The sequence below is a fragment of the Pseudorasbora parva genome, chromosome 1 (genome assembly GCF_024679245.1).
Source record: "Pseudorasbora parva isolate DD20220531a chromosome 1, ASM2467924v1, whole genome shotgun sequence".
NCBI classification, from domain to species: domain Eukaryota; kingdom Metazoa; phylum Chordata; class Actinopteri; order Cypriniformes; family Gobionidae; genus Pseudorasbora; species Pseudorasbora parva.
This window is the reverse complement of record NC_090172.1, coordinates 31,238,878-31,266,696: the sequence shown is the minus strand read 5'-3', so window position 1 is coordinate 31,266,696 and position 27,819 is coordinate 31,238,878. Positions and strand designations below refer to the sequence as shown.

General features: G+C 39.7%; 1 protein-coding gene and 1 long non-coding RNA gene across 4 annotated transcripts; one reads left to right on the top strand and one right to left on the bottom strand.

Annotated features, from left to right (window-relative positions):
• Positions 1–677: 677 nt before the first annotated feature.
• On the bottom strand, positions 678–24,352 carry dync1li2 (dynein, cytoplasmic 1, light intermediate chain 2). 2 transcript variants are annotated; one of them, XM_067437840.1, is made up of 13 exons: positions 24,195–24,352; positions 23,484–23,557; positions 22,794–22,910; positions 22,260–22,490; positions 17,296–17,462; positions 11,465–11,558; positions 10,522–10,657; positions 10,273–10,384; positions 10,126–10,185; positions 9,263–9,304; positions 8,903–9,020; positions 8,114–8,242; positions 678–1,983 (listed from the first exon to the last, which is right to left on the bottom strand). In XM_067437840.1, exons 1-13 carry the CDS (start codon positions 24,287–24,289, stop codon positions 1,874–1,876), a joined length of 1,485 nt encoding a protein of 494 aa, XP_067293941.1. In that variant the 5' UTR covers positions 24,290–24,352; the 3' UTR covers positions 678–1,873. The 2 variants fall into 2 exon arrangements, with proteins under 2 accessions (XP_067293941.1, XP_067293949.1); XM_067437848.1 differs by having other exon boundaries at positions 678–1,978.
• A 553-nt stretch (positions 24,353–24,905) lies between these two features.
• LOC137084082 (uncharacterized) lies at positions 24,906–27,086 on the top strand. 2 transcript variants are annotated; one of them, XR_010906695.1, is made up of 5 exons: positions 24,906–25,417; positions 26,242–26,336; positions 26,438–26,612; positions 26,703–26,768; positions 27,002–27,086. It is a non-coding gene; the product is annotated as an uncharacterized lncRNA (long non-coding RNA). The 2 variants fall into 2 exon arrangements; XR_010906694.1 differs by lacking the exon at positions 24,906–25,417 and having other exon boundaries at positions 26,051–26,336.
• The last annotated feature ends 733 nt before the right edge of the window (positions 27,087–27,819 follow it).

Genomic DNA, 27,819 nt, shown 5'->3' with positions numbered 1-27,819 from the left:
AAATTTAGGGCAGCTACTCGACATAGACATAACATGTGGATTCTACATCTTTGGTTCCAGATTCCAATTCTCTGCGTTTTCCTTTTTCATCTGAAAATGTAATGATCATTTAAAAGCCACTTTAGCTGCTCCATTTCTCCACTACAACATCAAGGTTAAATAAGAAAACCATTACATCATGTCTGTGGATGATTTGTCAAGCTAAACCAACTGAATTTGTTAAACGTTCAATGACCAAAAAATAAAATAAAAGAAATAACGTTTGCTTGACAAGCAATTCAATACGATACATTATCAGTAGTGAAAGAAAATGTTGAGAAATTCACTATGAAGACAGACGAGGCTGTTGTATGGACTCAAACCTACCCTGAGTGAAGAGACAGAGCATGTGGAGTGACAACAGTGAATGCTACACTGAAGGCAAAGTCGTCACTTCCAGTGGGCACTGAGGCAGGACACACAAACATGCGTCGCCTACAGAGACGCCTACACTGCGCAGATACCGGGAATGTTTAACAGGAATCAGTCCTCAAGCTATACATATGATATCTCATTTGTAAGGACTGAAAAAAGACACGATGTACAGTCTGTCACTTGGCCACATGAGAATGGTGCTAGTGGTTTAAGCCACAATTTCAAATTTGAGAACGGGGGGGGGGGGGGGGGGGGGGGGGGTGGTTGGGGGGGGGGATGACGACGAGATGTCCCGCCAAGATGCTAAACATGTTTTATGTGGACACTGACATTCATAAATTGAAAGGCAAGCTCCCTATGGCAGCAAAATTGAATCTAGGCAAATGGAGTAAGAAGTGTGTAATTTTAGCACAAAAAAAATCAATGGACCACAGACAAAAAAAAAACAAAAATAAATTACATGAAGCTGGATAAAAAAAGATTGAACTATTGACTGTTGATGCTACAGTGCAATTCCACTTTTGGAGACAAGCACCTCCACTATGACACAGGCACTTGGGAGTTATACTAGGAAAGATGCTGCCCTGCCCCTCTCCTCCAAAAAACAACCATAGCCAAAAGAAAATGCTTAGCCTGATACCCATCAATGCTCGTTTCATCTGAAAGAGTCCATAAATTGTTAAAATAATTCAATTTAATACAAAATCAAATCAAAGCTCGTATAGCAAATATTTAGCGCGTATTTACATAATTCAAAGCGGCGGTGTGGCAATGTCTGCCATTCCTGTATGCTGAAGGCCAATGGGTTTGTCATTAGTGTCATGACATCAGTGATGCTAACCATGTTAAGTGAAGCTTAACGTCTCACTGATAAAACACAGAGGAAATAAAAGCTTGCTTTGCTTTCTTCTTTATAAATACATCAGCATAAATGCAACTATATTTGTACACACTATATTCTTTTTGCAAGTACTTCTTGTTTTCGATGAATATGTTTAGGCTTTTAGCAGTAGTTGTAGCAGATTACAACACAAAGCGACTGCTCGTTGAATGCAGAAGTGCGTATCTGCTCTTGTCAGGAGGAGGGGAATGGGTGCAGTTAAAGGTGTCCCAAGCTAAGCAAGGCCCCACACTTTAGAGGTTTGACAGCCTCCTTAAGGAGAGAGCACCCATTACCTGACCTGCCGCGCCACACCAAAAATTTTATCGCCACAAATGAACAAACAAACATAGAAAGGGGTCTGGAAATGAAAACAAAGAAAAGCAGTTGCATCTTTTCAAAAATCTACCTCTCTTTCCCCCACAACATCAGAGCCTGTACATCTGACAGAATCCCAACACTTTCGATCGGTTTGCTGATTGAAACACAAGGTGGGGGGAATTTTGGTCATGAATAGCATTTTTTTTCTCCTTTGTCATTACATGTTAATTTCCAGAGTGGACAATGCTGCCGACGCGCTCATGCCTCGTTCTCTGTCGCTGGGGTGTCGTTGGCCGTTACCATTGAGTCGGGTTTACGAGACATTCGGTCCAGTTCTGCCTGGACGTCAGTCAAACCCGGCTTCTGCCCTTGGAAAAAAGAGAGAAAGAAAAAAACAGAGTAATCTCCTGTAGTTTCTGTTTTTGTATAGATAAATAACACAGGTTGGTTATGTGGGAACCAGTTCGGTGGATGTGGATGAGTGCTGCATGCTGGTATGTGTTCAAAAGGAGCATGCTGAGCAGCAGCTACACAAATGCAAACTTATTGGGAAAGACATGAAAAGGAAAAAAAAAAAAAAAATTGGGGGTTCTTAATAAAAGCACTACTTAATTACATGCTGGGGCCATAACGCCAGGTAAAGAACAGAAAAGTGTTAATGTATTAGAACTTCATGTAAACCACTGTAACAAAACATCATAAATAAAAAGTGCCGTCGGTATGAATCATTCGAAGTATGAAAACCAGTTAGTATGAGATATCACCATCCATGGTGGCATCACTCAAACAGGCTTTTCAGCCCTTTCCTTCTGCTTACTCTCTCTGGCTCTAAGGGTAAAACTCCACAAAAACAGTTGTCCAGTGGGAACAAAAGAACATTATGACAGAAGGTGATCAGGTGAACCTCACAAAGGATTGTACAAGTCATAATTCAACCCAAAATCAAAAGGGGAAAAAAAATCAAAACATCCACAGAATGTCCTGTTTTCCATCTATACCCAGTTTTTGAGACATTGCATTCAAAAAAAGGCCTACAAGTCACTATGGGCAACACTCACAAATATATCAACCAATCGCTATGCAATAATTAAACTAATTTTGATAACTTTTTGTCAGTAGTATCTTGAGATGGTGCATACCAATTCCATGTAAGTCAGACAAATGACTTGATAATTCAGACGAATGGCTTGATGATCCATGTAATTCAGAAAAATGTGATGTTTTGCATAAAAAAACCTGAAACCAGTACTAACAATTGTGTGCATTTACACATCTTCCCAAATTCTCACTACTTAAAAAAAGATATTTAAAATAATATTTCTCTCATTACTAATATGTACAGTAATGCAATTAAATTGAGACATTATATATATATATATTATATATATATATATATATATATATATATATATATATATATTACACACACATGTACACACACACACACACAATGGTCAACTTTCGCATGGTTTTTGACATTCAAAAGTATTAAAAGGAACAATTAATAGGCTATTTTACTTTTTATTTTATTTGAAACATGCCATATCAAGATACAGGTGATGGTTTTCCTGCTGGACATCACTGCCTGACGCACCTCCTCCAGTGCCTTTTGAACTGGTGTGCCGTGACACCACACTGAACACTTCCGTGAGCCTGAACGGGTCATCAGCTGGGGACCACCACTCATCGACGTTTCGCTCCTTTAACCCCAGTACGTCTCGTGGTGGCGGAGCGATGGCAGGGATCTCTCCCTGCCACCCCCTGCTGATGCCCTAGGTGTTTGCCCCCCAAACCTTCTCCTTCCTCCTTAGCCACAGCCAAAAGCTGCCTTTCTCCGCCTCCTCTGCCAACTCTTTCCTGGCTTTCCGATGTCTCGTTCCTGTGCATCCCATGTCGCGGAGTAGGCGAGCGGATGAGGAACCTACAAAAGCCCCTACACCCCACTTCCACAGGGCAGATAATGGCTTTCCAGCCCGCCTCCCTGCACTCTGTCGCCAGATCCGAGTACTTGGCTCGCTTCCGTTCATACGCAGCCTCCACACCTCCCTCCCATGGTACAGTGAGTTCCACCAGGAAGACGGTCTTGCAAGCTTCTGACCACATGACGAGGTCTGGCCGCAGGGATGTTTCCACTATCTCCCTGGGGAACTGGAGCTGCTTTCCCAAGTCGACCCTCATGGTCCACTCACATCCCGGTGAGAGGAGCCTTGCTATATCTCTCTGGCGGGAGGGTCTGACACTCTCTCCAGCCCTCGCGAACTGGATGGAATGTCGTCCATGAGCGGAAGGTCTGCTGTTTGCCTCCTTTCTGCATAAACTCTACCACCTCTGCCAGCTTCTTCAGTACTTGGTCATGTCGCCACCTGTAGCTGCCTTGGGACAATGCTGTTGTGCAGCCCGACAGAATGTGCTGGAGACTTGTGTTGCTGGTGTTACAAAGGGAACAGGTCTCTTCGGCACCAAACCATTGGTGGAGGTTTCGGGGACAAGGCAAGGAGTCATAAGTTGCTCTGATCAGGAAGCTGAGCCTAGCTTGGGGGATCTTCCATAGGTCGGACCATGACATGGACCTGTCAATGAGACCTTCCCATGCCGTCCAACGTCCTTGTTGGCCCTGGGACACCGCTTTGATGTTAAGGCGTTCGTGCTCTGCTTTTGCCACTTCCGCCACCACCATGGCTTTTCGGTCTTCTTTGGAAGCCTTTGACCAGAACAAGGGAAAATCGCCCCTCCCAAGGCCTGCCCGGCCCTCCTGGACTCTGCCGACCACCTCGCGGTGCTTCAACCTGCCGATTGCCACATCGACCTCTTCTTGGGCTTTCCACTTTCTTCCCGTTCTTATCTGGGTGCCCGCTGCTCTCACCAGCTGGTCAGTGGTTTCCCTCAGCTCCAGCACCAGCCGAGCCTTCTCTTGCTTGTATCCCACGATGATGGATCGAAGTGGTAGCTGTAGCGTGTTCCTCCCGAAGAGGCCTACCTCCGAGAAGCATCTTGGTAGTCCCAGCCACTTCCTGATAAACGAGTTTGCCAGCCCGTCCATCTTGTTTACCACTGACGAGGGGATTTCGCTCATCTTCAGTGGCCACATCACCCTTTGGTACAGTATTGTCTGGTAACACCAAACTTTGTACTTTCCGGGGAGTTGGCTTTGGTTGATCTTGAACAGGCCATCTGCGAGCTGCTTCCTCACTGTCTCCCCCATCTGCCTGTCTGAGAGCTCTGCTGTATAGGTACGACCCAGGCTACGAACCGGTTGATCTGCCAGCAGTGGGATATTCTCACCACCTGCGACAAAGATGGTGTCGTCATTTCTGACTCCCTTCCTGATCGACAAACTGCGTGACTTGGGTGGTTTGATCTTCATCCTCGCCCAGCCCACAAGCTCGTCGATCCTCTTCAGCAGTCTTGTTGTACATGCTGCTGTCCGGAGCATGGTGGTGATATCATCCATGTAACCTCTAACTGCTGGTAGTCTTATTCCTGATGGCAGTCTCACTCCTCCGACCATCTTCCTAGCCCCTATGAGGATGATCTCGAAGGCTGTGACGAACAAGATGGGCGAGATTGAGCATCCCATGGCAATGCCTACTTCCAGCTGTTGCCAGCCTGTTGTGAAGTCCTGGTGGGTGCAGCACATCTGGAGGTCTCCAAAGTACTTGGCCACCAAGGCTCTTATACCGATTGGGACATGGAAGAAGTCCAAGGCGAACTCGATGAGTTGGTGAGGGACTGACCCATATGCGTTAGCAAGGTCAAGCCACACTACGTGCAGGTCACCTCTCTCTCTTTTCGCCCTTTGGATCTGCTCCCATATTACTGCAGAGTGTTCCACGCACCCTGGGAAGCCTGGCAGACCTGCCTTCTGGCAGCTGGTATCGATGTACCCATTTCCTGTGAGGTAGCTGTTCAACCTCTTGGCCAGGATGGAGAAGAAAATCTTCCCTTCGACATTCAGGAGGGCGATACTCCTAAACTGGCCGATCGTTCTGGAGTTCTGCTCCTTTGGAATGAAAACTGTGACAGCTCTCTGCCACTCTGATGGGATAACTTGGTTTTTCCAGGCCACTCTCAGCAGATTCCAGAGGTGTCTCAAGACCCCTGGGCAGTACTTGTAAAGCTTGTATGGTATCCCGTTCGGGCCTGGGGCTGAGGCTGATCTTGCCTTCCGGACCACCTCTGTTACCTCGCTGAGTTTGGGGAGGGCAGCATCAAAGAGGGAGGTTGGAGGAGCTGGGCGAGGGACATACCCAGGGGATCCCAGCGGAGTTGACTTCGCTGGGTCACTGTACTGCTCCTTTATGTAGCTCTCCAGCTCAGATTTGGTGATCTCAAGCTTTCCGCTTCTCTTATCCTCTAGCAGCTGTCTGGCATGCTTGAAGGGATCTTTAAAGAAGTTACTCCTCTCTTTCTCCTTCCGCCTTCTGCGCTTGCGGATGCGCTCTGCCCTCCGTAGGCCGGCAAGCTCTTTTCTCACCTCGTCCCACAGTGGTTTCAGGCCCTCCTTCTCCTCTCTGCTTGCCTTCCTCCACTGTTTTCGGAGTTGGCGCCGCCTCTTCACCAACTGCTCGATCTCCCTCTCCCTCCTCCCCTTCTGCACTGGACAAGCTCTCCGCTTTCCAGCAGTTGCTCCGAAGATGCCTATGCATTCATCATACAGGATGTCTCCGATACGGTTCAGCTTGGTTTCCACTTGGCCACGCAATGAGTGCTCCAGGATAAGGCTGAGGTCCCTGTCCAGCTTCTGCCAGACTGCGCCTTCGTTGGCTTTTGGCCATTTCACCATCTGTCTCCTTCCGGGTTCTCTCCTCTCTGTCCTATGGCTTTGCTTGCGGTTGTTGGGGTTGCTTTGTGTTCTGTGTGTGTCTTCATCAGTGCCACTCTCAGAGGCATTGGCATCCATCGCGGGCCCTCCTGTGTCCTCCACCTGCCTTTCAACAGCAACGGTGGATCCCTCGGCACTGTGGTTTGCGACCTGGCCTTGGGTTCCTCTTGTCTGACCTGTGGTTGCAGTGCAATGTTGCTGTTGGCCCCCCTCTTCACACTTCTTCCTTCCCTGGTGGATCCGCAACCCTCTGAAGGTGGTCACTTTTTCCCACCCACACCTGCATCTTCTCATGATCCTAGAACCTTTGTCCGTGTCCGTTCCAGTCGTTTCCGGGAAATCCGTCCATTTTTGCCCATCTTCCACCCCGCCTCTCGGAGGGCAATCGGGTTGTTTTTCTTTATTCGTTTTCGTAGTGAGATTAGGGTGTCCCTTTTATGAGACTAGTGAGTTAGGTAACTAGCCTTCCACTCCCTGTGCAGACTTTCCTGCAGTCATCCATCCATAACCTTTATTGCTTGGAATTTTGATCCGGTTTAGCTCCACGTAGGCCTGTTATTTATCTAACATGCCAGGCACGAACTGGGTGGGGCTACAGAATTAGGGGTTCGTCTTCTTTGGTTAGGAGGCTTTTTACTGAACTCTGATGTCACAGGTAAAGCACATTCGCAGATCGATCGTTTGCTGAGCCAGCGTTTCTTTGACTAAGGAAGTTTTCAGAAGTTGATTTCTCAATTTATGACCCCTTTAAATGATCTTAAAAGTCAGAAGTTTATCACATCTACAGCACCTGTAAACCTGAATTTCTACTTCTCTGTTTGTGATTAGGTCATTTTAAGGCTTTAAATCTAGGAAAGTTTTTAGTGATCAGTAATCCAATTCATTCAAACAATCAGTCTAAAATAGCACTGATGTAATAAAGGCCAGGCTGATTACCACAGAGATATAAGAGAGAATAGAGACATTTTTAGTGAATTATTCATTCCAGTGTGCTCTTTTGCTTGAAAATACATAAGAAAGAGCAGAAAGAGCATGAGAGGTATAAATTGATGCACAAACAACAAACCGTGTATTTGCGCTCTCGATCACGGATTGCACGCTGCATTTATTTATAGAAACGTGCTGGTTCCACACAGACTTGAGAAGGATAATGTTTGATTTGTCATGTGTATGTTGTTGGGTTTAGTAATGGTAGGTTTATGCAGTCAAGTCAGGGTTGTTGATTTATTGTTTTTTGGCATCATGTGGTCATGTTCAGTATTGCAGCTCGATTCGTCTAAAATGAAAACAAGCTGTTTGTTGTTTCATGGGTGTGCATTCATTTATCATATAATTATATGGACTTCTTATATTTGGCTATTTAGTGTCCTTTTGGGTCCTTGAAGCTTGCAAAAAATACAGCTTTGTGAGAAACCCCCTTCACTCTGATTGTTTACTTTGCTGGATATAACAAATTATGACAAAATGAATGTGTTAAAAAAGATAAATGCTGGATGCTTAATGTCACGTTAAGTGTGCGAATAAATCACACAACAAAATCGTTATTAATCCGATAAAAATGGTAATCGATTATACACTTTTTATTATTATTTTGGGGTAAGATATGACCCATACATGGCAGTACTTTGTGAGATTCACCGGTTCTTAGACTTGAGGCTGGCAAAGGAAGAATTTACCTGTTTTCTTGGCAGAACCTTGTACAGCCGCTCCTGCTCCTGGTGTCCCAGGACTGCCCGGAGCACCCGTCTTTTTACTTAGCAGACTGTTGAAGAAGTTGGCCAGTACTCCCTCATTTGCTGCTGCTCCTATAAACACACACAAATTAAATATCATGAACTCAAGAGACAATGGGGAGGCCCAACTGACATTCATTTTCACTGAGCCTATTGAAAACCACATCCAGAATTAGAATTACGACCATTATAATACTGAAAGGGGTATGTTTTGGTTTCAATGAGACTAACTACAATGAATGATCACAAGCTGGCTATCAACTGAAAAATGTGAAATATGATACCTGATACCATACAGGGCAGTAAGGTTTAAGATTTAATTAAATTTGATTTAATTAAAGGGACTGAATCTATTCCTGCTGGTGTGTGATGTTGTCCAGCTGAGCTTAATGATGGGAAAATTTAATTTTTCCCACCCCAACTGAAACCAGCAGGAATATATTGTTTATGGAATTATACCAACGGTCTCCTCAGGAGGGCAGTGTTTTAAAGAGGTTAGAAGAACACTGCAAGACAGAGGCAGAGGGATGAACCAGCAAAATGAGATGAGTGTGGGAGAGAGAGAAAGAGAACAAAGTGCTCATATTTAGACTCTCACAAAAACAGTTTTTGCTTGACTGCACAATCATGTGTTGTGCCGCCCTGATGAACAGAGAGACATGGGATCACAAAGCTTTCATTTACGTTCTGCACTAAATGGTACATGTAATCTTTCAAGGCAAGATATCTTACCTTTCATGTTGGGGTCTGGTTTTTTCACCGAGGTCATGGGTGAGACACTAGCCACATTTGTGGGCCCTGTTCGGCCTGTTGGCCGGGGTGAACCAGATGTAGTCCGGGCAGGAGACTCCTATACACATAAAAAAAAAGAAAAAAAGAAAAAAAGAAGTAGTGTCAGGAATCAATTCAGCAGATTTATATTTCTCATTACACTAAATTATCACTAAAGATGAATCTAAAATGCAATTCAAACAAAGCGAAAGGATTCAGTGGCTTATGTAAAATTACAAAGCACAAGTGTCAAAATATTATCACACAAAATCCTCAAAACAGCATAATAGAGACTAGTTTGTGGTCTGAAGTCACACTTACTGTTCCTCTTGTGGGTGTGGCCGGCTGCTTGGATAACAACGACTGTAATTAAGTAAGAGAAGAGATGAGAGCTGAAATACTGCTATGTAAAACCTTGATAAAAAGCTTAAATCTTTCTTTTGAAATACTTATGCTACAATTCAAACATTTTGGGTAAGCACAATAATTTTTTTAAAAGAAACTAGTACTTGCATATTCAGCAAGTGTTAAATTGATCAAAACTTTTTTGTTTGAATAAATGTACTCAAGATTGTATTATACAACTAAAGTTATCTAGCTGATACACAACACTGTTTGTATTCCATGTTGCACAAAGTGATCTTTCATTTCAAAGACAAAGAAACGAATGTACTGGGTGAAATCAAAAGCAGCCGCTTAATAGCGGTGACAGTGTTTATATGCAGCCTAATATTGTGTTAAAGACCATTCTCAATAAAAGCCCCTCACATAAACACTGTTCACAATTGATTAAACCACATGGAACTGCTCAGGGCAAGGCAAGGCTCACAGTGAACATCCAGAATGTGCCAAAACGTAATGTCCATTAGGAATCAATTATTATTTTAAAATAACCAAATATTGTGCAAGTAAACAGTATGCTGCAAAGCCGACCCTGGGTCAGCCAATAAAAACACTGAAGAGGCTTCACCAGCTCCTGATTGGTCAGACAACTCTGGAAAATAAACAGGTCAAATGGATTTCACTGTATCTAATGAGGGACAGCTGGAGAGTTCTGTGAGAGATGCAAGTCAACGTCAGAGAAGAGATCACTTGATTGGTGGGGGTACATTTTGGCTGTCTTTCTAATGTGTAACTTAAGAGTGAAAGAAGCCTAATCCTAAAACTGAAGTCAGTTATCATACCTGCTGTTTCATGAGGAAGACCTGCTCATCTTCTGCACTGATTTCCTTGTCATGCACCAACTTTAGAGACAACAAAAAAAGCTAATTTTACACACACAGTACCCGATTATGGTGAAATTCTCATTCCTAGGTTTTCTCTCTTCTCACCTTTCGTACAGGAGGTTTTGTTATAAAGTCCTCAAAGGGGTCTTCAGGTCGAACTGTTGTGAAGTTTTCATGCAGGATGGCAATTTTCTTGTCATTGTCCCATCCAGATGGACTATGCAGATATAAAAATGTTTTAAAAGGAACAAGTTTGACGGACTTGCACCAAATTGAATTAGACATGGTTTTCTTGCCTTAATAAGATAATAAAAAGATAAATGCAAGGTTTTTAGGGGATTTTAGAGATCTCACATGAACACAGTGTCTTTCTCCACCACTAAGGCAGGCGTTGTAAACTGGAAGTCGTATATTTTGTGCACCATGTATTTGTAGAGAAGGTCCATGTTCTTCTCCTCTTTGACCGAAGTGTAAATCAAGCCAGCTCCATCTGTGAGACTTGATTAAGGAGTACACTAAAAAAAGGTTTGCAATTTTTACAGAAAAATTAAAACTAATCGGTTAACTCCGTTACCTCACCATGTATGGTGAAAAACTGAAAGAAAAAAACTAAACAAAAAACAATAAATTGCTGTATAATTTACATTGGAAAAGAATGAAAGGACATCCCAGAAGTCCCTGAATTATACACTACATATTTCATGTATACAATATTGTTTCTTCTCATTTTTATCAGTAAAGAACATTTTCTTTACTGCGTTACGGTTACTTTTCTGTTTGTGAATAAATTACTATTGAACACATGTAGCTATCAGTTACCACCTGTATTATTATGGTGGTTATTGTTACATTTTAACGTAAAGACCATATTTCAGTAGGGTTGAGCGATAAGGCAAAAAAGAGTTGCCTTAATTGTCAGTTAGAATCATCAAAATTAAAATAAATACATTTCTGAAATATATCTGTGTGTAATGAATTAATATAATATACAAGTTTCACTTTTTGATTGCCTTCCATATTGCTCATAAAATATCGATATATTGTATAAACCTGACATACTGCCCAGCCATAGACTTTGGTACTTGAAGTAGATTGGTATATTGACATTGAAACTTTTTGGAAAATGTACGATCAATATGCCAACCTGTAATACCTGAAATATTACGATGAATTTCTGGCAACAACAGTTGCCAATTTTTGGCAGTAAATGTAAAAGGATTATTGTTACAGTGTACTGTAAAGGGAAAGGGTAATATTACAAATGCATAAATATTAAAAAATTGAGTGTGTAGGATACACTGTAGACAGAACCGCCTGATGTGTGACTGAATGAAGTCAAAATGCTCCTCCTTGTAGTCGTGCTCCTTCTCCAGTACACTTACAGCATCACACTAAAAGACAGAGACAGATAATCATAACAAAAACCTGTCTTAGATGCAGTATGTCTTTAGCGTGAAAGAACACAAGAGTGAAAATTGCCATATTTGAGTGAACCATCCCTTTAAATTGATTGAACCTCTATATACTGTTTGTTTTTAAAAGACAGACACACCATCCTAAAAACAGCAGACAAGCACACACATGCATAATGGGACTCATTTCAATGCAGCAGCCATAATGACTCAGGTTGTGGCCGATTGCCAGCAATAATCGTTTTTGGCAGGAAGAGGAGGAGCCAACTAGGCTGCTAAAAAATCCAGAGGCTGCCATGACCATCACTGCAAATGCAAACTCATCTCTGCATGTCACAGACACCGCTGACCGTCTACTAAACCACAGGACATACTCTCTCACTTAATAATAAACATATCCTGTGTACAACACTTTGATATCTTTTTTTTACAAATGCGGAAACGATGCAATGCAATTTTGAAATGGAGTAAGATAAACCTACTCCTGATATCTTGAAAAAGATCATTTTAAAACCTTTTTTTTCACCATCCAATGAATGTCAACAGCATCCAGTGATGTTTTGACCTCAGCATTCTTAAATATTTTCTTTTGTGTTCACAAAAGAAAGAATGTCAAAGGTTTGGAACAATTTTTGTTTGAGTGAACTCGCCCTTTAAAGGTGTTGTAGGCCAGTGAACTGCTGCTGTTTTCGCAGATCTGTAACAATGATACTAATGGATATCGATAAGACAAAATTTGTGCTTTCAAGTAAACTGGAAAGAACTGCATTCTGAAATTCAATCAGGCTCTATTCTCCTCTATCCGAGGGTGAGGCTGTTTGAGCACTTTGCCTCTTTAAGTTGAAAAGAACAAAGAGTGTACATTTTTTTCCTCTCAGACCTAAACCACCTCATTTAAAAACAGGTTGTCTTTCATGCACCCAGGGCTGGAGGGAGGCTATGTCCTGATCCAAGAGAGCATGTGAGGGGGGCATGGCGAGTCTGCAGCTCTGGACCTGCGGGCTACTGGGACTCCATAAAGAGAGCTTTTCTTCCATTTGAAGACATTCAGTGATGCATCAGAAACAAAATTCCCTTAACACAGAGCAAAACAACTCAAAATAGCTGCTCAAATTTCCAACACTGTATACTTACAAACTCCTATTTATATACATAGGACATACTTTATCATTCATTGGGGTCAGTAAGATTTTTTTTTTCCATTTTCTTGACTTTTATAATTATAAGTTTATAATTTCACAAAATATTTCAATTTTAAATAAATGCTGTCCTTTTGAACTTCCCAATCTAGCCACAGGTCGTCACTTTTGTGCCGGTCCTAAGCCCGAATAAATAGAGAGGGTTGTGTCAGTAAGGGCATCCGACGTAAATTTTTTGCCAAATTCATTATGCGAATCTATGACTTCCATACCAGATCAGTTGGGTCCCGGGTTAACAACAACCGCTAAACAAGTTAGCTAGAAAGAAGTGCGACAGTAAGAGTACAGAGGAAAGTAGACAGGAATGTATGGTGATGCAGCGTGAGGTTAAGATAGAGGTGGCAAAGGCCAAACAGAAAGCGTATGAGGACATGTATGCAATGTTAGGGTGCGTTCACACTTGTGGTTCGGTTAGTTTGGTTCGTTTGGTCCGGACCAAAAAACAAACATAATAGTCCTGGTCCGCTTAGCGTTCACACGGGCATTTTTAACAGCGAACCTAAAGTTACCAAACCAAAGGCACAGGGAGACGCTCACAACCTAATTGGTCGGCTTATATGACGTAGGAGCTCGTTTACCGAACATTCAAAACAATGCTGTGTGCGGATTACACGCGCGGGCATTTTATGTGTGTACATATGGCATTATTTTTTACCAGAGAACTCATGAAGAGCTCATGAAATGTTCACAACATTCAAAACAACGCTGTATGCTGGATTAAACGCGATCATTTTATGCGTGTAACACACATGGCATTATTTTTTACCAGAGAACTCATGAAGAGCTCATGAAATGTTCAAAACAACGCTGTGTGCTGGATTAAACGTGATCATTTTATGCGTGTAACACATATGGCATTATTTTTTACCAGAGAACTCATGAAGAGCTCATAAAATGTTCCAAACATTCAAAACAGCTGCAGGATTTCCTCCGTTGTGCAGAACAGAGACGGCCATTCTGTCGTCTGTACCTGCTAATAATGGGCAACACAGGAACTTGAGAAGAGTCTCAGATATAAGATGAGATGAGAAGAGCCAGGTATGCTTTTTGTGTGTTTTTTCTAGCATTTTCGAAACATGCTCGTCTCACCAAATATTGATTAGGCACTTCCTCGTTGCTCCACGTTTGCCCTCTAACGTTAAAGTTACTCATTTTGGATACACCGATCTTTCCGCGTCGTCAAATCAGCTGCCTTATGCGTCGCATCTTGTGACATTACGTCCGGTTTTTGGTCCGTTTACATGTCTTTGGTCCGTGTTGCGTTCATATATCAATCGAACCGCACCAGAGTTCGTTTGGAAGTGGACCGAGACCCATCTTTTTAGCGGTCTCGGTCCGCTTGTTTGGTGCGCACCAGGGTTCGGATGGCAGCGTTCACATATGTTTAAATGAACCGCACTAACCGAGCAACCGCACCAGGGTTCGTTTTAATCGAACCAAACATGACAAGTGTGAACGCACCCTTAGATAGTAAGGAAGGTGAGAGGGATCTGTATCGTTTTGCGAGGCAGAGGGATAGAGATGAAAAGGACAGCAGGTTAGAGTGATTAAAGATAGATATGAAAATGTTTTGACAGGTGAGGGAAAGATGGAAGGAGTACTTTGAGGAACTGATGAATGAGGAAAATGATAGGGAGAGAAGAGTTGTAGAGGCAAATATTGTTGACCAGGAAGTAGAAAGTATTAGAAAGGGTGAAGTTAGAAGAGCTTTGAAGAGAATGAAGAGAGGAAAGGCAGTTGGTCCTGATGACATACCAGTGGAGGTATGGAAGTGTCTAGGAGAGATGACAGTAGAGTTTGTAACTGGGCTGTTCAACAAGGTCTTAGAGAGTGAGAGGATGCCTGAGGAATGGAGGAGAAGTGTTTTGGTGCCGATTTTTAAGAACAAGGGAGATGTGCAGAGTTGTGGAAACTATAGAGGTATTAATCTGATGAGACATACAATGAAATTGTGGGAAAGAGTAGTGGAAGCAAGGCTAAGGGGAGAAGTGGACATTTGTGAGCAGCAGTATGGTTTCATGCCAAGAAAGAGCAATACATATGGATTATTTGCTTTGAGAATGTTAATGGAGAAGTACAGAGAGGGTCAGAAAGAGCTGCATTGTGTCTTTGTAAATTTAAAGAAATAATCTGCATCAAGGATCGGCTTTGAGCCCCTTCTTGTTTGCAATGCTGATGGACAAGCTGACAGATGAGGTCAGACTATGATGTTTGCAGATTACATTGTGATCTGTAGTGAGAGCAGGGAGCAGGTGGAGGAAAGTCTAGAGAGGTGGTGGTTTGCTCTGGAGAGAAGAGGAATGAAGGTTAGCCGCAGCAAGACAGAATACATGTGTGTGAATGAGAGAGAACCAAGGTTATGTGAGGTTACAGGGAGAATAGGTAAAGAAGTTGCAGGATTTTAAGTACAACAAAGTCAACAGTCCAGAGCAATGGAGAGTGTGGAAAAGAGGTGAAGAAGTGTGTGCAGGCAGGTTGGAATGGGTGGAGAAAATCAGGTCTGTTGTGTGATAAAAGAGTACCAGCAAGAATGAAAGGAAAGGTGTACAGGACAGTAGTGAGACTAGCAATGTTGTATGGTTTGGAGACAGTTGCACTGAGGAAAAGACAGGAGGAAGAGCTAGAGGTAGCAGAGCTGAAGATGTTGAGGTTCTCTTTGGGAGTGACGAGGATGGATAGGATCAGGAATGAGTACATCAGAGGGACAGCACATGTGAGATGTTTTGGAGACAAAGTTAGAGAGGCCAGGTTGAGATTGCTTGGACATGTTCAGAGGAGGGAGAGTGAATATATTGGTAAAAGGATTCTGAGGTTAGAGCTGCCAAACAGGAGGTCAAGAGGAAGACCAAAGAGGAGGTTTATGGATGTAGTGAAGGAGGACATGAAGGTAGTCGGTCTGAGAGAAGCGGATACAGAGGATAGGACCAGATGGAGGCAGATGATTCGCTGTGGCGACCCCTGAAGAGAACAGTCGAAATAAGAAGTTGTTGTTCTTTTTAACTTCCCATTCATCAAATCCAGAAAAAAATCATCATCATTAATGATTTCTGAAGGATCATGTGACACTGAAGACTGGAGTAAAAATCTGCTTTGCCATCACAAGAATAAATTACATTAATTAAAAATAATAATAATAATTTTTAAATATATTATAATAAAAAACATTTAAACTGTATTATTTACTGTATAGTTTTGAAATAGTTTTATGTAATATACACACACAGAGTACTACAACGCATTTAAAGGTCCCGTTTTTCGCGTGTTTTCAAAGCTTTGATTATGTTTACAGTGTGCAATATAACGAGTTTATGTTTCGCATGGAAAAAAAAAAAAAACTGTATTTTTCATACAATTTACTTATCTGTACACCGCTGTTTTTGATTTCCTTGTTCTATGAAGTCCCTCCTTAACAAGTTCTTATTGGGCCAGCGCTTCCCGTGTTGTGATTGGACAGCAGCTTAGCGCACTTTGCCCGGAAAGGTCCCGCCTCTTACCATAACAGGGAGATGCAAGCGCTGAATGCGCGCTCTTCTCCACGTGGGAGAGAACGCCCCCTATTTTGCGTGAACTCGTGGGCGGAGGGTTAGTCAACAAACGGTTCTAGTGACGTCATTCCTGCAGGGAAGTGTAGGGGTGTAGTCCAAACCGGCCGTTCGCTGTAGGCTTTGAAAGGGAACTTCTGTTAAATAAAATATCTCGCTTGGCATTGAACTTTGAGCTTTATAATTTTACAAGTATTATTTATGCTCTAACAGCAACATTACACACTAACTAAAGTTTGAAAGATGGAATCGCGAAGAACGGGACCTTTAACATATTTATTGACGTTTCGCTTCAGACTTACTGATATAAATTTTATAATTAAACTTTATTTGGAGCACTTCTTTACTGCACAATGCACATTTCTTAATATTAAGCCTAAAATATGTTTCAATATCATTATTAAGGATACTTTGATCACTGTATAATTAATATCAGTGTACAAATATGCAAGATATTTAAATTGTAACTAAAGTATACTTGCAATAGTTCCAGTTTAGCAAAATCAAATATATTCGGATATATCTTTGGACCTCAGCACTACTTCCAGATAACATCTAGTACAAAATTAGTTGTTCCAGTTTAACAGACTTTAAGTATATCAATTTAGTATATCAAAAGTACAATTGGAAGGTAGAATGATTTTTAATACATTTAGCATAAAATAAATGTATTTTAAAGACATTGGTGTATGTATAATTATAAATTATTAAACATACTTATAGTAAAACAGTTTTTTATAAATAAATAAATAAATCATACATATCTTATTGACTCATTTTTAAACAGCTTTGCATGTTTATACACAAACACCCCCACTACAATTTGCTACATTGTTTTACAAACACTCCTAAAACTTAATTAAAAAGTGTGCTTCAATAATGTGATTCATTTTGAAACACTTATTATGGTGATTAGTTAAGATAATAAAACACCTATTGGAGCCAATGTGATGGGTCCAATAATCTTTCACCTACCTTTGTGCAAACTATGAGCACTGGAATGCCCAGGTTGTGTGTGAGGACGTTGTCTCCCAGGGGCAGCAGCACACTCTCATCTTCTCCCCCAGCTGCTGGCCCTCGTCTCTGGGGTGAGCTCGGCGTGGCTTCCTCTGGTTCTACATACTCCTGGAAGGCCTTAACCACTGCAGAAAAAAAAGAGCAAGACACAAGTAGGGTCAAACTTTTATACATATATTTACAGTAAACCGTGTCAGTAGGTACATCATACAGTTGACGATAACAGAAGCATCACATTACACACTGCTATTTACAAAACATTGCCATTTAAACCATATTTTACAACAATCTTAAAAGATATGCCAACATTTACAAAAGCAAAGGCTTCAAAAGATTTTATATCAATAAGTAGACAGTGGGGTTTAAATAATATATTAGTTTGATGATGACAACAAAAAATATTTATACTTCCAATTTTTTTTTTAAATGGCACAACAAAGCATTTCTAGAGGACCTGCAAACTCCACAGATACTGCATTCAAGCTAATATTAGCTTACTAGCAATAATGCAATCATTTTGCTGCTCTTGAAAATGTATGAGTACTTCATCAAATGACGCATGTTAGAATATTTCAGATAACTTTATAAATATGGAAGCTTAAACATGCTTGACATGCAAGAACCAAAGAGGTTTTTACAAGTTTTAAATATTTACTATATTTAATGAGCTCCATGTATGCTCGTTGATCAATATTTAGATGTGAATAGATAATAAACAGATTTAATATAGACTTTTAAAGTGATCGAGTCTCTTCAAAAGACTGGATTAAATCACTTGATTTATATGGATTACATTTTTACGATACCTTTTTGTGTATTGTATGGAAATTGATTGTGTGAACTCGACGAATAGACAAATTATGTGTGAAATTTAGAAATATGGTAAGTAAACAAACAAAAATGTAATTTTGGGTGAACTATCCCTTTCAGTCTTAAATACTAATAAACTAATAAAAACCCATACAAATATAAAGAACATCTACAGATTTAGTACATTCAGTCTGGTTACATAAGACTCAACCAGACAGTCTGTCTGTACCAAAATAACACAAAAAAAATTATAATAATATTTCTAAGCATATGCAAGGATTTGTAGCATGGTTTTTGGCCCAAAAAGTTCATTATCTGTTGTGTAACTTAAACTGTCTTGAATCATGACTTGTTACACATTTGAGCAGCCGAAGCCTGTAGAAGAGCAGCTCAGATATGAACAGAGCTGACAGCACACTCTCAAGAGCCTGTCTGAGCCCTACATTACAGAACACAGGAAAAGCAACCAAAATCAATGTTAGTCACTGCCACCCTGATACACAGGAGTATACGGAGAGGGCAGGGTAGTCTGGTAATGTGCGGAAGTAGGTGGCTGAAATGGTCTTTTATTGGTGGTAGATTGAGGAGGTGGTAAGGGAGGGAAAGGGGGAGGAACTTCCTCAGGAACCTTAAGAATGCAGCTCCAGATGACCCAGAAACCAGGCAAGCTGCACAACTTCCTTTAACGTACTGTTAATGGAACAACATGCTTCTGGAATAACAGACAGGCCAGTCTTAAGGGCAGATTTAACATATACTACAGTTACAGATTTCTTTCAACAAATAAATGAATACTCTTATTCAGCAAGTCAAGAACATATTCAAATGATCAACACAGTGACAGCCAAGACATTTATAATGTCGAAAAAGATTATTATTTCAAATAAAAGCTGTTCTATTGAAATAATCCTGTAAAAGTGTGACCTCATGGTTTCCACAAAAATTATTATGCAGCAAAACGGTTTCAACATAATATGAAAGCATCATGTGACACTGAAGACTGGAGTAAGAGCTGCTGAAAATTCAGATTTGCCATCATCGGAATAAATCATTTAGAATGATATGCAAATAGAAAAGTTCATTTTAAATGGTAATATTACACAATACTTTTAATGGTAGTATATAAACTGGATTCATCACTCATGAATCTCTTTATTAACTGGTTTTATCACACTCAATTACACACACCCAGTGAAGTGGTGGAGTTTAAATACATGTTTCCACAAGAGCCAGAGATCAAGATAATTTGTTGTGAACCAATACACTACTTTGTTTCTTTTTTGCCAAAGAGTCCATTAGGAAATGTTAATTATATTTAAATAAAACCCTTGATTCTACTGCCTCATGTTATCTTCACAGCTCTACAAACAAACTCAAGCTGAAAACATGGTGAACATTGTGTTATTAACTGGATCATCCTGTTTGCACCAGACAATCAACACAAGTTGTGGTAAAGATTTTAATCTGTAACTTTTAAATCAATATGACTGTAATAACCTTAATAAAAAGAAGCACCAGTTTACAATCACTTTTTACTGTCGACTTTGACCAGCTTCCACAAACAAGGGTAGAGACGGGAAACACTTCTAGCATGCATTTGCAGGTATTAAGCCTTCAGAGTGCATCTAAAAATCTAAAATGTAACCAAATATAGTGTTATTTTTGTAAAAATCAGTTACAAGGCCACATTTATCCTTTGAATAACATAAAAAAGTATTTCCAAAGCATATCCAGACATCTACATTTTACAAAAAAGTTCAGTAAATGTGTTAGCTGACTAAGAGCTGTGAGACGTTGTGTTTTAGCACAGTGGTTTTGAGCTGTGCTCATGCCCTGCTTAGAGTAACGAGTCGAATGTCAGGAACGTCTGACTGAGCAGACCATGATGCAACGCCTTGTAAGAGAGGCTGAACCGTCCTTCCCCCTAGAGTGCTGACATCACTGAATCCGGTCAGATATAAGGAGGGAGCAGAGGCTGCCCGGCTTGTGCTTCCTAAGTTGATCTCAGCAGTGCTTATGGAAGCAAAGGTGCTTTTTCTAGGTGGGTCAATTTTACAAACCTAAGAGCAGCTTGAGGCTTAATGTGTTTTTGGACACTAATTCAATACAACCAACATTTGGCAAATGAGGGATGTGAACTTGTAAAATATAATATACACCTTGTTCAAAACTATGGGGTCAATAATAATTATCTTGTAATGTTTTTGAAAAAAGTATCTTATGTTTACCAAAGCTGCATTTATTTGATCAAAAGCACAGTAAAAACAGTAATAGTGTGAAATATTGTTACAGTTTAAAACATTTTTTTTCATTAGAATTCATTAATGAATAGACAGTTCAAACAAACTAAATATCTGTTTGAAATAGATATCTTTTGTAACATGTCACTGGGTCCATTTAATATGTCCGTGCTCAAAAGCTTTTTTTAACTGCGATTTATTTTGAATGGTAGCATATTAAAATCTATTTCTGACAGCAGATATTAGCAAATGAGGAACACAGTGGATAGGTCACCAATAGAAAAATGGCAACTACTGAGAAAGAATCATATATCAGCGTAGATAATAGATTGAATAGTATTTGTGCTTGAATCTTTTTTTTTTATATGGGATGATGTGAACGATGTTTCAAAAAACCTCATTTATTAACTATAAAAGTAAAACATTGAAAACAATCACAGAATGCTTGGTTTGTATGATTAAAAAATATTAGAAAGATGAACGTCATACAATAAGGTGGTCAACACTGTCTGAGACATGGAGAGCTAGTGATTAAAACTGACATTCAAATTTGTTGTAAAACCACTGGGCTTTGCATTTCATATGCAAGCTTAAAAACAATACCATACCATTGCCAAGCCACTTCCCCATTCTGCTGTCACAGCCCTGTTTATAGGGCACATGCAGAAAGAGTCATCCTCAGAAATAGCCTTTCACTTCATGTCTGAGCACCCTGCCTCTCTCTGCTCACTACAATAACATCCAGACTTCTCAAACGCTACGCTGCCCGTCTAATGTTGTCAAAGCAAAACACCTTAAGTCATCAAATGCATGGTAAGTCGGACGTTTTAGACTTTTAAAACCCAAACGATTCCCTTCAAGCCCTGATAAAAATGACCATTTAGAAGTTTGGGGTCAGTGCAATTTGAAATAAATAACTACCGGTACATGTATTCTGCAAGGACACATTAATTTTAACTTGATCAAAAGCGACAGTGAATAATTTATAATGCATAATGCTGTTTTTTTTTTTTACTATTCAAAGAGGTCTGAGGGGAAATATCAGTTTACAAAACTGTTTTCAATATTCATAACAAATGTTTCAAGCAAATCAGCATCAGCAAGGATAATTATACACTAAAGACTGAAATTACATTTTTTAAATATACTAAATGTTATTTTTTTTTTTTTACTGTATTTTGATTAAATAAATGCAGCTTTTGTAAGAGACATTTTTAAAAATCTTGCCGACCCCAAACTTGAACTGCAGTGAACTCATGACTAAACATGATGCCTTATATTCTTAATCTTCACATGACTTCTCGTGAATTTCTATATTACTTTCTGTGAAATCACAACAGCAAAATATCCATTAAATGTTTAGGGTTCATTCTGCCCCTTATCAAAAAAACAACTAACCAAAAACATGAACCTCCACACCTGCTGTGTTACAAGGAATATATTACTGCACCACAACTTTCTGCACAATCTGTCATTGACAACTGTTTCTACTGCCAATTCTCTTCAACAATTTATAAACGTAGTAGCCAGCGTCACTGTCTGCTACTGAATTTAAACATTAACAAATGATCAACCCAAGGAACGAATCTCACCAGAGAAGGTACTTTTGAAAATTGACATAAATGTTAAGCTGTACCATCATTCATATCTACCTGATATGAGTTGATATGGCACTGCACAAAATTGCTTCTAGTTGAACATACATCCTTTACTTGAGTAGTAGAAGATGTCTAGAATAAAGACATCTGAAAGCAGAGTTCACGCAGACACTATCACCCGCAATCACACTTGAATCTGAATGACCTTTTTCAAACAGTAAAGTGTTGGTACTACCACATCCAGTAGTAAAAAAAAAAGCAAAACGGCACTTACTCCTCTGCTCCATCTCTCTCATTTCCTCAGGTGGGATCTTCAGTTTGTCCACATGTTCACGCAGCACACTCGCCCACTTCTGCAACGACTCCATGATGGTCCAAGGCCGTGACATGTCCACCACAAACACAACTAGACTGTCCTTCAATGACTCAGCGGTCACTGCAAACTTCAGCAAGCCTTTATGGTACAGGTCTCCATCCAGAATCCACACGCTGCAGCGAGTTAAATCTGGAAGAGTTTATTGTGAATACATATAATAACTTAATAAACTGCATTTTCTACTGAGTAAATGTACCCAAAAGAGTATAAAATATTTAGTATATAATTTTTCATGTCATTCTAGTCTCATGTAATTTGTTCACAAAACAATATATGAATACATTTTATAATGGGACCTAACACAAAACAGGATATGACTAAAAACAAAACTATGACAACTAATCACGTGCTAAAGCTTCCTTAAATATTACTTTCTTAATTATTTAAATTATTTTATCACCTTCTTTGACTTAATCACACTAAATCACTTACCCTCTCTGTCTTCATCCTGGACACTCAGGTACAAGTATTCCAGCCCTCTACCCTTCTTACTGTGCTCGGCTCCTTGAAGTTTTGCCATGAGTGTAGTCTTTCCTGAACCATCCTCCCCTAAAACATTACCAGAAATCATATTACTCATAAATCGTAACAGATCAGTGCACTGAAAAATAAAACCCTAAAACTGTTAAGACACAGAATTATTTCAGGTTTATGTGTAGGACATGGTTAAAGGGACAGCTCACCAAAAATTTACATTTTGTCATTTACTCACTCATGTCATTCCAAGCCTTTATGACTTTCTTTCTTATGTAGAACAGATGACAATATATGTTGATGTTTGGTTTTGTTTTGTCCCATAAAATGGAAGTCAATGACAGTTTGATTAGTGCCAGCATTCTTTAAAATATATTAGTTTGTGTTCTGCAGAAGAAGACGTAAGCCATACAGTCGTGGAACAACGTGAGGGTGAGAAAAATTAAAACAGAATTATCATTTTTGGGCGAACTATCCCTTTACAAGCTGCATACATTGTATCCAAAGATATTTGCTGAAGGTTGAATATGTATACAAATGAAGAAGTGTAATGTTACATGTCGATATTGCACTCAAAACACAAATGCACTTAATAAAATATGAATTTGGATTGAGAACAATATTCAACAAATAAAAAAAGTCACATACCGAAAAGAACTATATTTTTCCCAGAGGGTAATTTAGAGCTTGAGCGTGTGGAAACTTCGCTGAGGATTGAAGACCTGAAAAACAAAACAAACGACCACCGATCACATGCCATTCATGACATTAGCAGACATGGGCTTTAAAACGTATAAAGTAGTTGAATGTTTAATTTCGTCTGCAGACACCTGTAACTACGTAATATAATGTTACCAAAACATCCACAAAGGGCCGTTAGCACAATTAACCTCACACAAGAGATGGCTGTCAATCAGCCGTTAGATCCCATCAGCAACGCAAGTCAACTGTCAGTTTCCTGACACTCATCATAAAACAATCACCACCCGCATTTAAATTTAATTAGCCAAGCAAAGCTTCATCAGAAACGACTTGAAAACTATCAAGTAACGTTAACGTTAAACCGTTGAGTTTAAATAAATGCTAGCCCGTGAGCATGACATGAGCATATAAATCGAGACAATCTGCGTCCTAACGTCTCAAAAGACTCTCTTTATTATTTAGCCCACTGTAGAGGTCTAATCTAGCCTGATCCAGACTTTGCTGTAAGTTTACGTGAAGTGTTTTGGGCTCATCCGGGACCGGCGTCTGAACTGGGCAGCACCCGGCTGATGACAAAGCAGCACATCACACTGTCAAATAAACGGACTCCTTGCAAAACCCGCTGCACTTCTGGACAGTTTGAGGGTACGACCGTACCAGAGGTTTTGTCCTTCATCATCCTCGTTGCTGTTTTCCATAGTGTCGCCTGTCCCGGCTGCGCCCAGTAGCTTCTTCTCTAAAACGGGAGCCATCTTGAGTGGAGAGGCACAAAGGGAGGCGCACACTGAGCGCCTGAGGACCTCACATCCGCGAATGACCTATCCTACTACGGCGAAGGACAAGCTCATGAATATTAACTACGTACAGTGCCGTTCCCCCAGTTAAAGAAGACGTTAGTAAGTGGGTGCATGAATATTCATTAGACACATGACAGGTTGGAGTTCGGGTTGAACAATCGTTTCCAAAGCAAAAGCAGCGTGACCAAATTAATATTAATGAAGAACGACTTCACCGTAGTAAAAGTAATGCATTATCGCAGAGTGCTCTTAGAAAAATAAAACACAACTTAACGAAAACCCGAAAAGAAGAGCAGGAAATGTCACCGAATGGTTTATCACAATTCATACGTTTTGCTTTGCTTGTTTTAAATACTATGCAAAACACATGAAATCTTAAAATAGTTTGTGCACTGATGTTTGTTATTATGATCAGGCATTTAAAAAGGCAGCACTATCCGCGTTGGCTTGAATGATGTCATTTCAGACTTTGCCGCGCGCGTAAGTGTGTGATTCGCGCGCTGATCTGGAGTCAGTTGTGTAGTTTGATTTTCCATGGTGAAGTTATAAATATGGGGAGAGGAAACTGGTCCACGCCACGGCATAAAGAGTGAACTAGAGACGACGGTTTGCGAGACCGTCTTAATATGAATTCTTCATAACAAATGCGATTTTTTTTATAACTTACAGGCCTGCCACTAGTTATAAAGTAACGTACGATAGTCATTTTCGACCTGTCTTAAGGTTGAAGGAATATTTTAAATAACAAATCGTTTTCGGTAAATTGGTACCAGGCGTACTTATTTGTTGTACAATTTATGGTCTTTAAACTTTGGCTGTTCACGTTATTTTATATAGATTTTAATATTTAGTTTTAATCAATCGATACATGTTTTAGCCTTTGTAATTACAACCAATAATTTTATTTGCACGGAACAATATATAAGTACGTACGTTAGGCTATAAGTATTTTTTTTCTTCTTCTTAACCAAATAAAGCACTTTTACTTATATACCACAATCAAGAACAAGAACGGAGTCCAAGTCCAATTCTGGGGAAAAGCTTTATTATCGATAAAGTGTGCAGTGACGACATCTGCCGGTGGTAAGATCACATGACAACGTGAGCATATACCTGCATATGGCATAGAACAAGTAGGGTTATGATAACTAATGGAAAAATGCAGTTATAAAAAAAAGTTCTTATTTTTCTTTTTAAAGGATTATTAGTTAGTTAAAAAAAATGTGCCAATGATTTAGCTACTCAGCCTCAATCCATATGCATATGACTTTCTGATTAACACAATCTGTTATATTAATAAATATCCTGATGCTACAAAGCTTTAAGCCAGTGATGGGGTCCATTAGTTGAAGCTCAAAAAAGCAAATCCATCCTTCATAAACATGCGCCACATGGCTTCAGTGAGTTAATAAAGGCTTTCTGAAGAGAAGCAATGCATTTGTGGTAGAAAAATATCCATATAAAAAACTTTATATAAGCTTTTGTCAGGCCGCGGTATTCTGTATTCAAAAAATAGAAGTGAACTTGCACAACATAGACGTCAGATAGTGTAAGTGTAAGTGTAACTGTGAGAGGCGTTAAACTTGGCACAATACAGAAGGCTAGATATTTACTTCAAAGCTTTAAATATGGATATTTTTTCTTACAAAACTAGATCGATTCGCTTTAGAATGCCTTTATTAACCCCCCGGAGCTGTGTGGAGTGAACGTTTATGATAGATGGATGCACTTTTTTTAGTCTCAAACTCAATGGACCACTGCCATAAAGCTTGGATTTGTCATAATATATTCATTAATATTACTCTGATTGTGTTTGTCAGAAAGAAGAAAGTCATATACTCCTAGGATGGCTTGAGGGTGAGTAAATCATGGGCTAATTTCCATTTTAAAGTGAACTAATCCTTAAGTGTCTCAAGTCAAGAGTGCCACCTGAAGACACAAGATGAGCATCACACCACCATTAAAAAAATGACCAAATGATGATGTCAACCTGGTTAAACAGGTATTCAAATACAAAGAAGAAACTAGCAGACTTAAATAACAATAGGCAAACACGGAAAGAATAGAAAATAAAGACCACAACTAATGGGTGTGTGTTTGTAGGTGCTGAGATAATGAAGGGCATTGTGGTCCACATCATTCAGGCCAAAAAATAAAGTGTTGGGGTGAAGGGATGACAGCTGAGGCACTGCCACAATTATATCTCGAGGCAATTCCCTCAGGCTGCTCCATATGGCTTGGCAAACTGAAACTGTGCTTCACTGGCAAGAGTGGAGGGGTAAGACCGGGGGTCTCCAGGGAGAATTAGAATGCCAAAACCCTGACTCATATAGGCCTGTAACTTGACCTTTTTCCATTTATTCTTTAGCCATTAACACCCTGCTGTCAAGAAAACATGTCCTTTTACTGACGTGAGGAGTCAACGCACCAAATTGTAAACACATTTTAACTAATTATCGTATGTCTTTTGTTTTGTGTGCCTTTTGTCATTTTTATTAGTTGTTATTGTCTTTATAGTTTACTATAATAACCCTGATAATAACTAAATGCAGTAAATCTTCAATATTCAGCTTTTTAGGCTTCCACTTGAAGTTAAATTACTCATTATTTTTCAAATGTTATTCCTGTCATTCTGTCTCATCAATATTTTCATCCTTTTGTTCTCAGGCTTTGAGATCTGGCCATTACTCCCGGTGCACCATCATTTTTCAGACACTAGAGGCTGCTGTCTCCTTTCACCCCCCAAAAAAAACAAAAAAAAAATTTTGTTGTTGTTTCATTGACATGAGACTTATGATTAATCACAGATAGGACTTGCTCGTCAAACATTATATAGGGCATAAAGCTCACAGATCATAAACCTTTCAGCATTTCACAGAGTCTGGGAACTCTGTAACCTTGAACTCTCTGCCTGGAATAGCTGGGCATTTTAACAAATTGCCAACATGCAGCTGTGTGACCGAAATAAAAACAGCATGCAGTTTTTAGACACGAATGTGGATAATTGAAACTGTCAAGAAACAAAACAAAACATTTACACTTTTCATTTGACACCACAAGCTCATGTTTTAAGTATCTGACAGTAAAACCCTGAATTAGATTGTTTCATTTCTAATCTAGACCAAAAGCAAGTTGTACTGTAAAACACGCAGAACGACAGAGAGGAAACTAGTTTCTCACGACCGTGTTTCATCGCATTCCATGTGTCTAGCAGTGATGAAAGGGTGGTGCTGGTTCATTCCACCCCTCAGTGTGATTTAATCATGAGCCTGAGTTTATATATATGTGTATATATATATATATATATATATATATATATATATATATATATATATATATATATATATATATATATAGTCTTGTCTTCATAAGGATAGATAATTATTGACACAGACCATCCTTTGTTGTATACCTGTGTATATAGAATTTTTACATTTTTTTTTATTTTTTTGCATTATGATTAGGTCTACTACATAGACCTATCT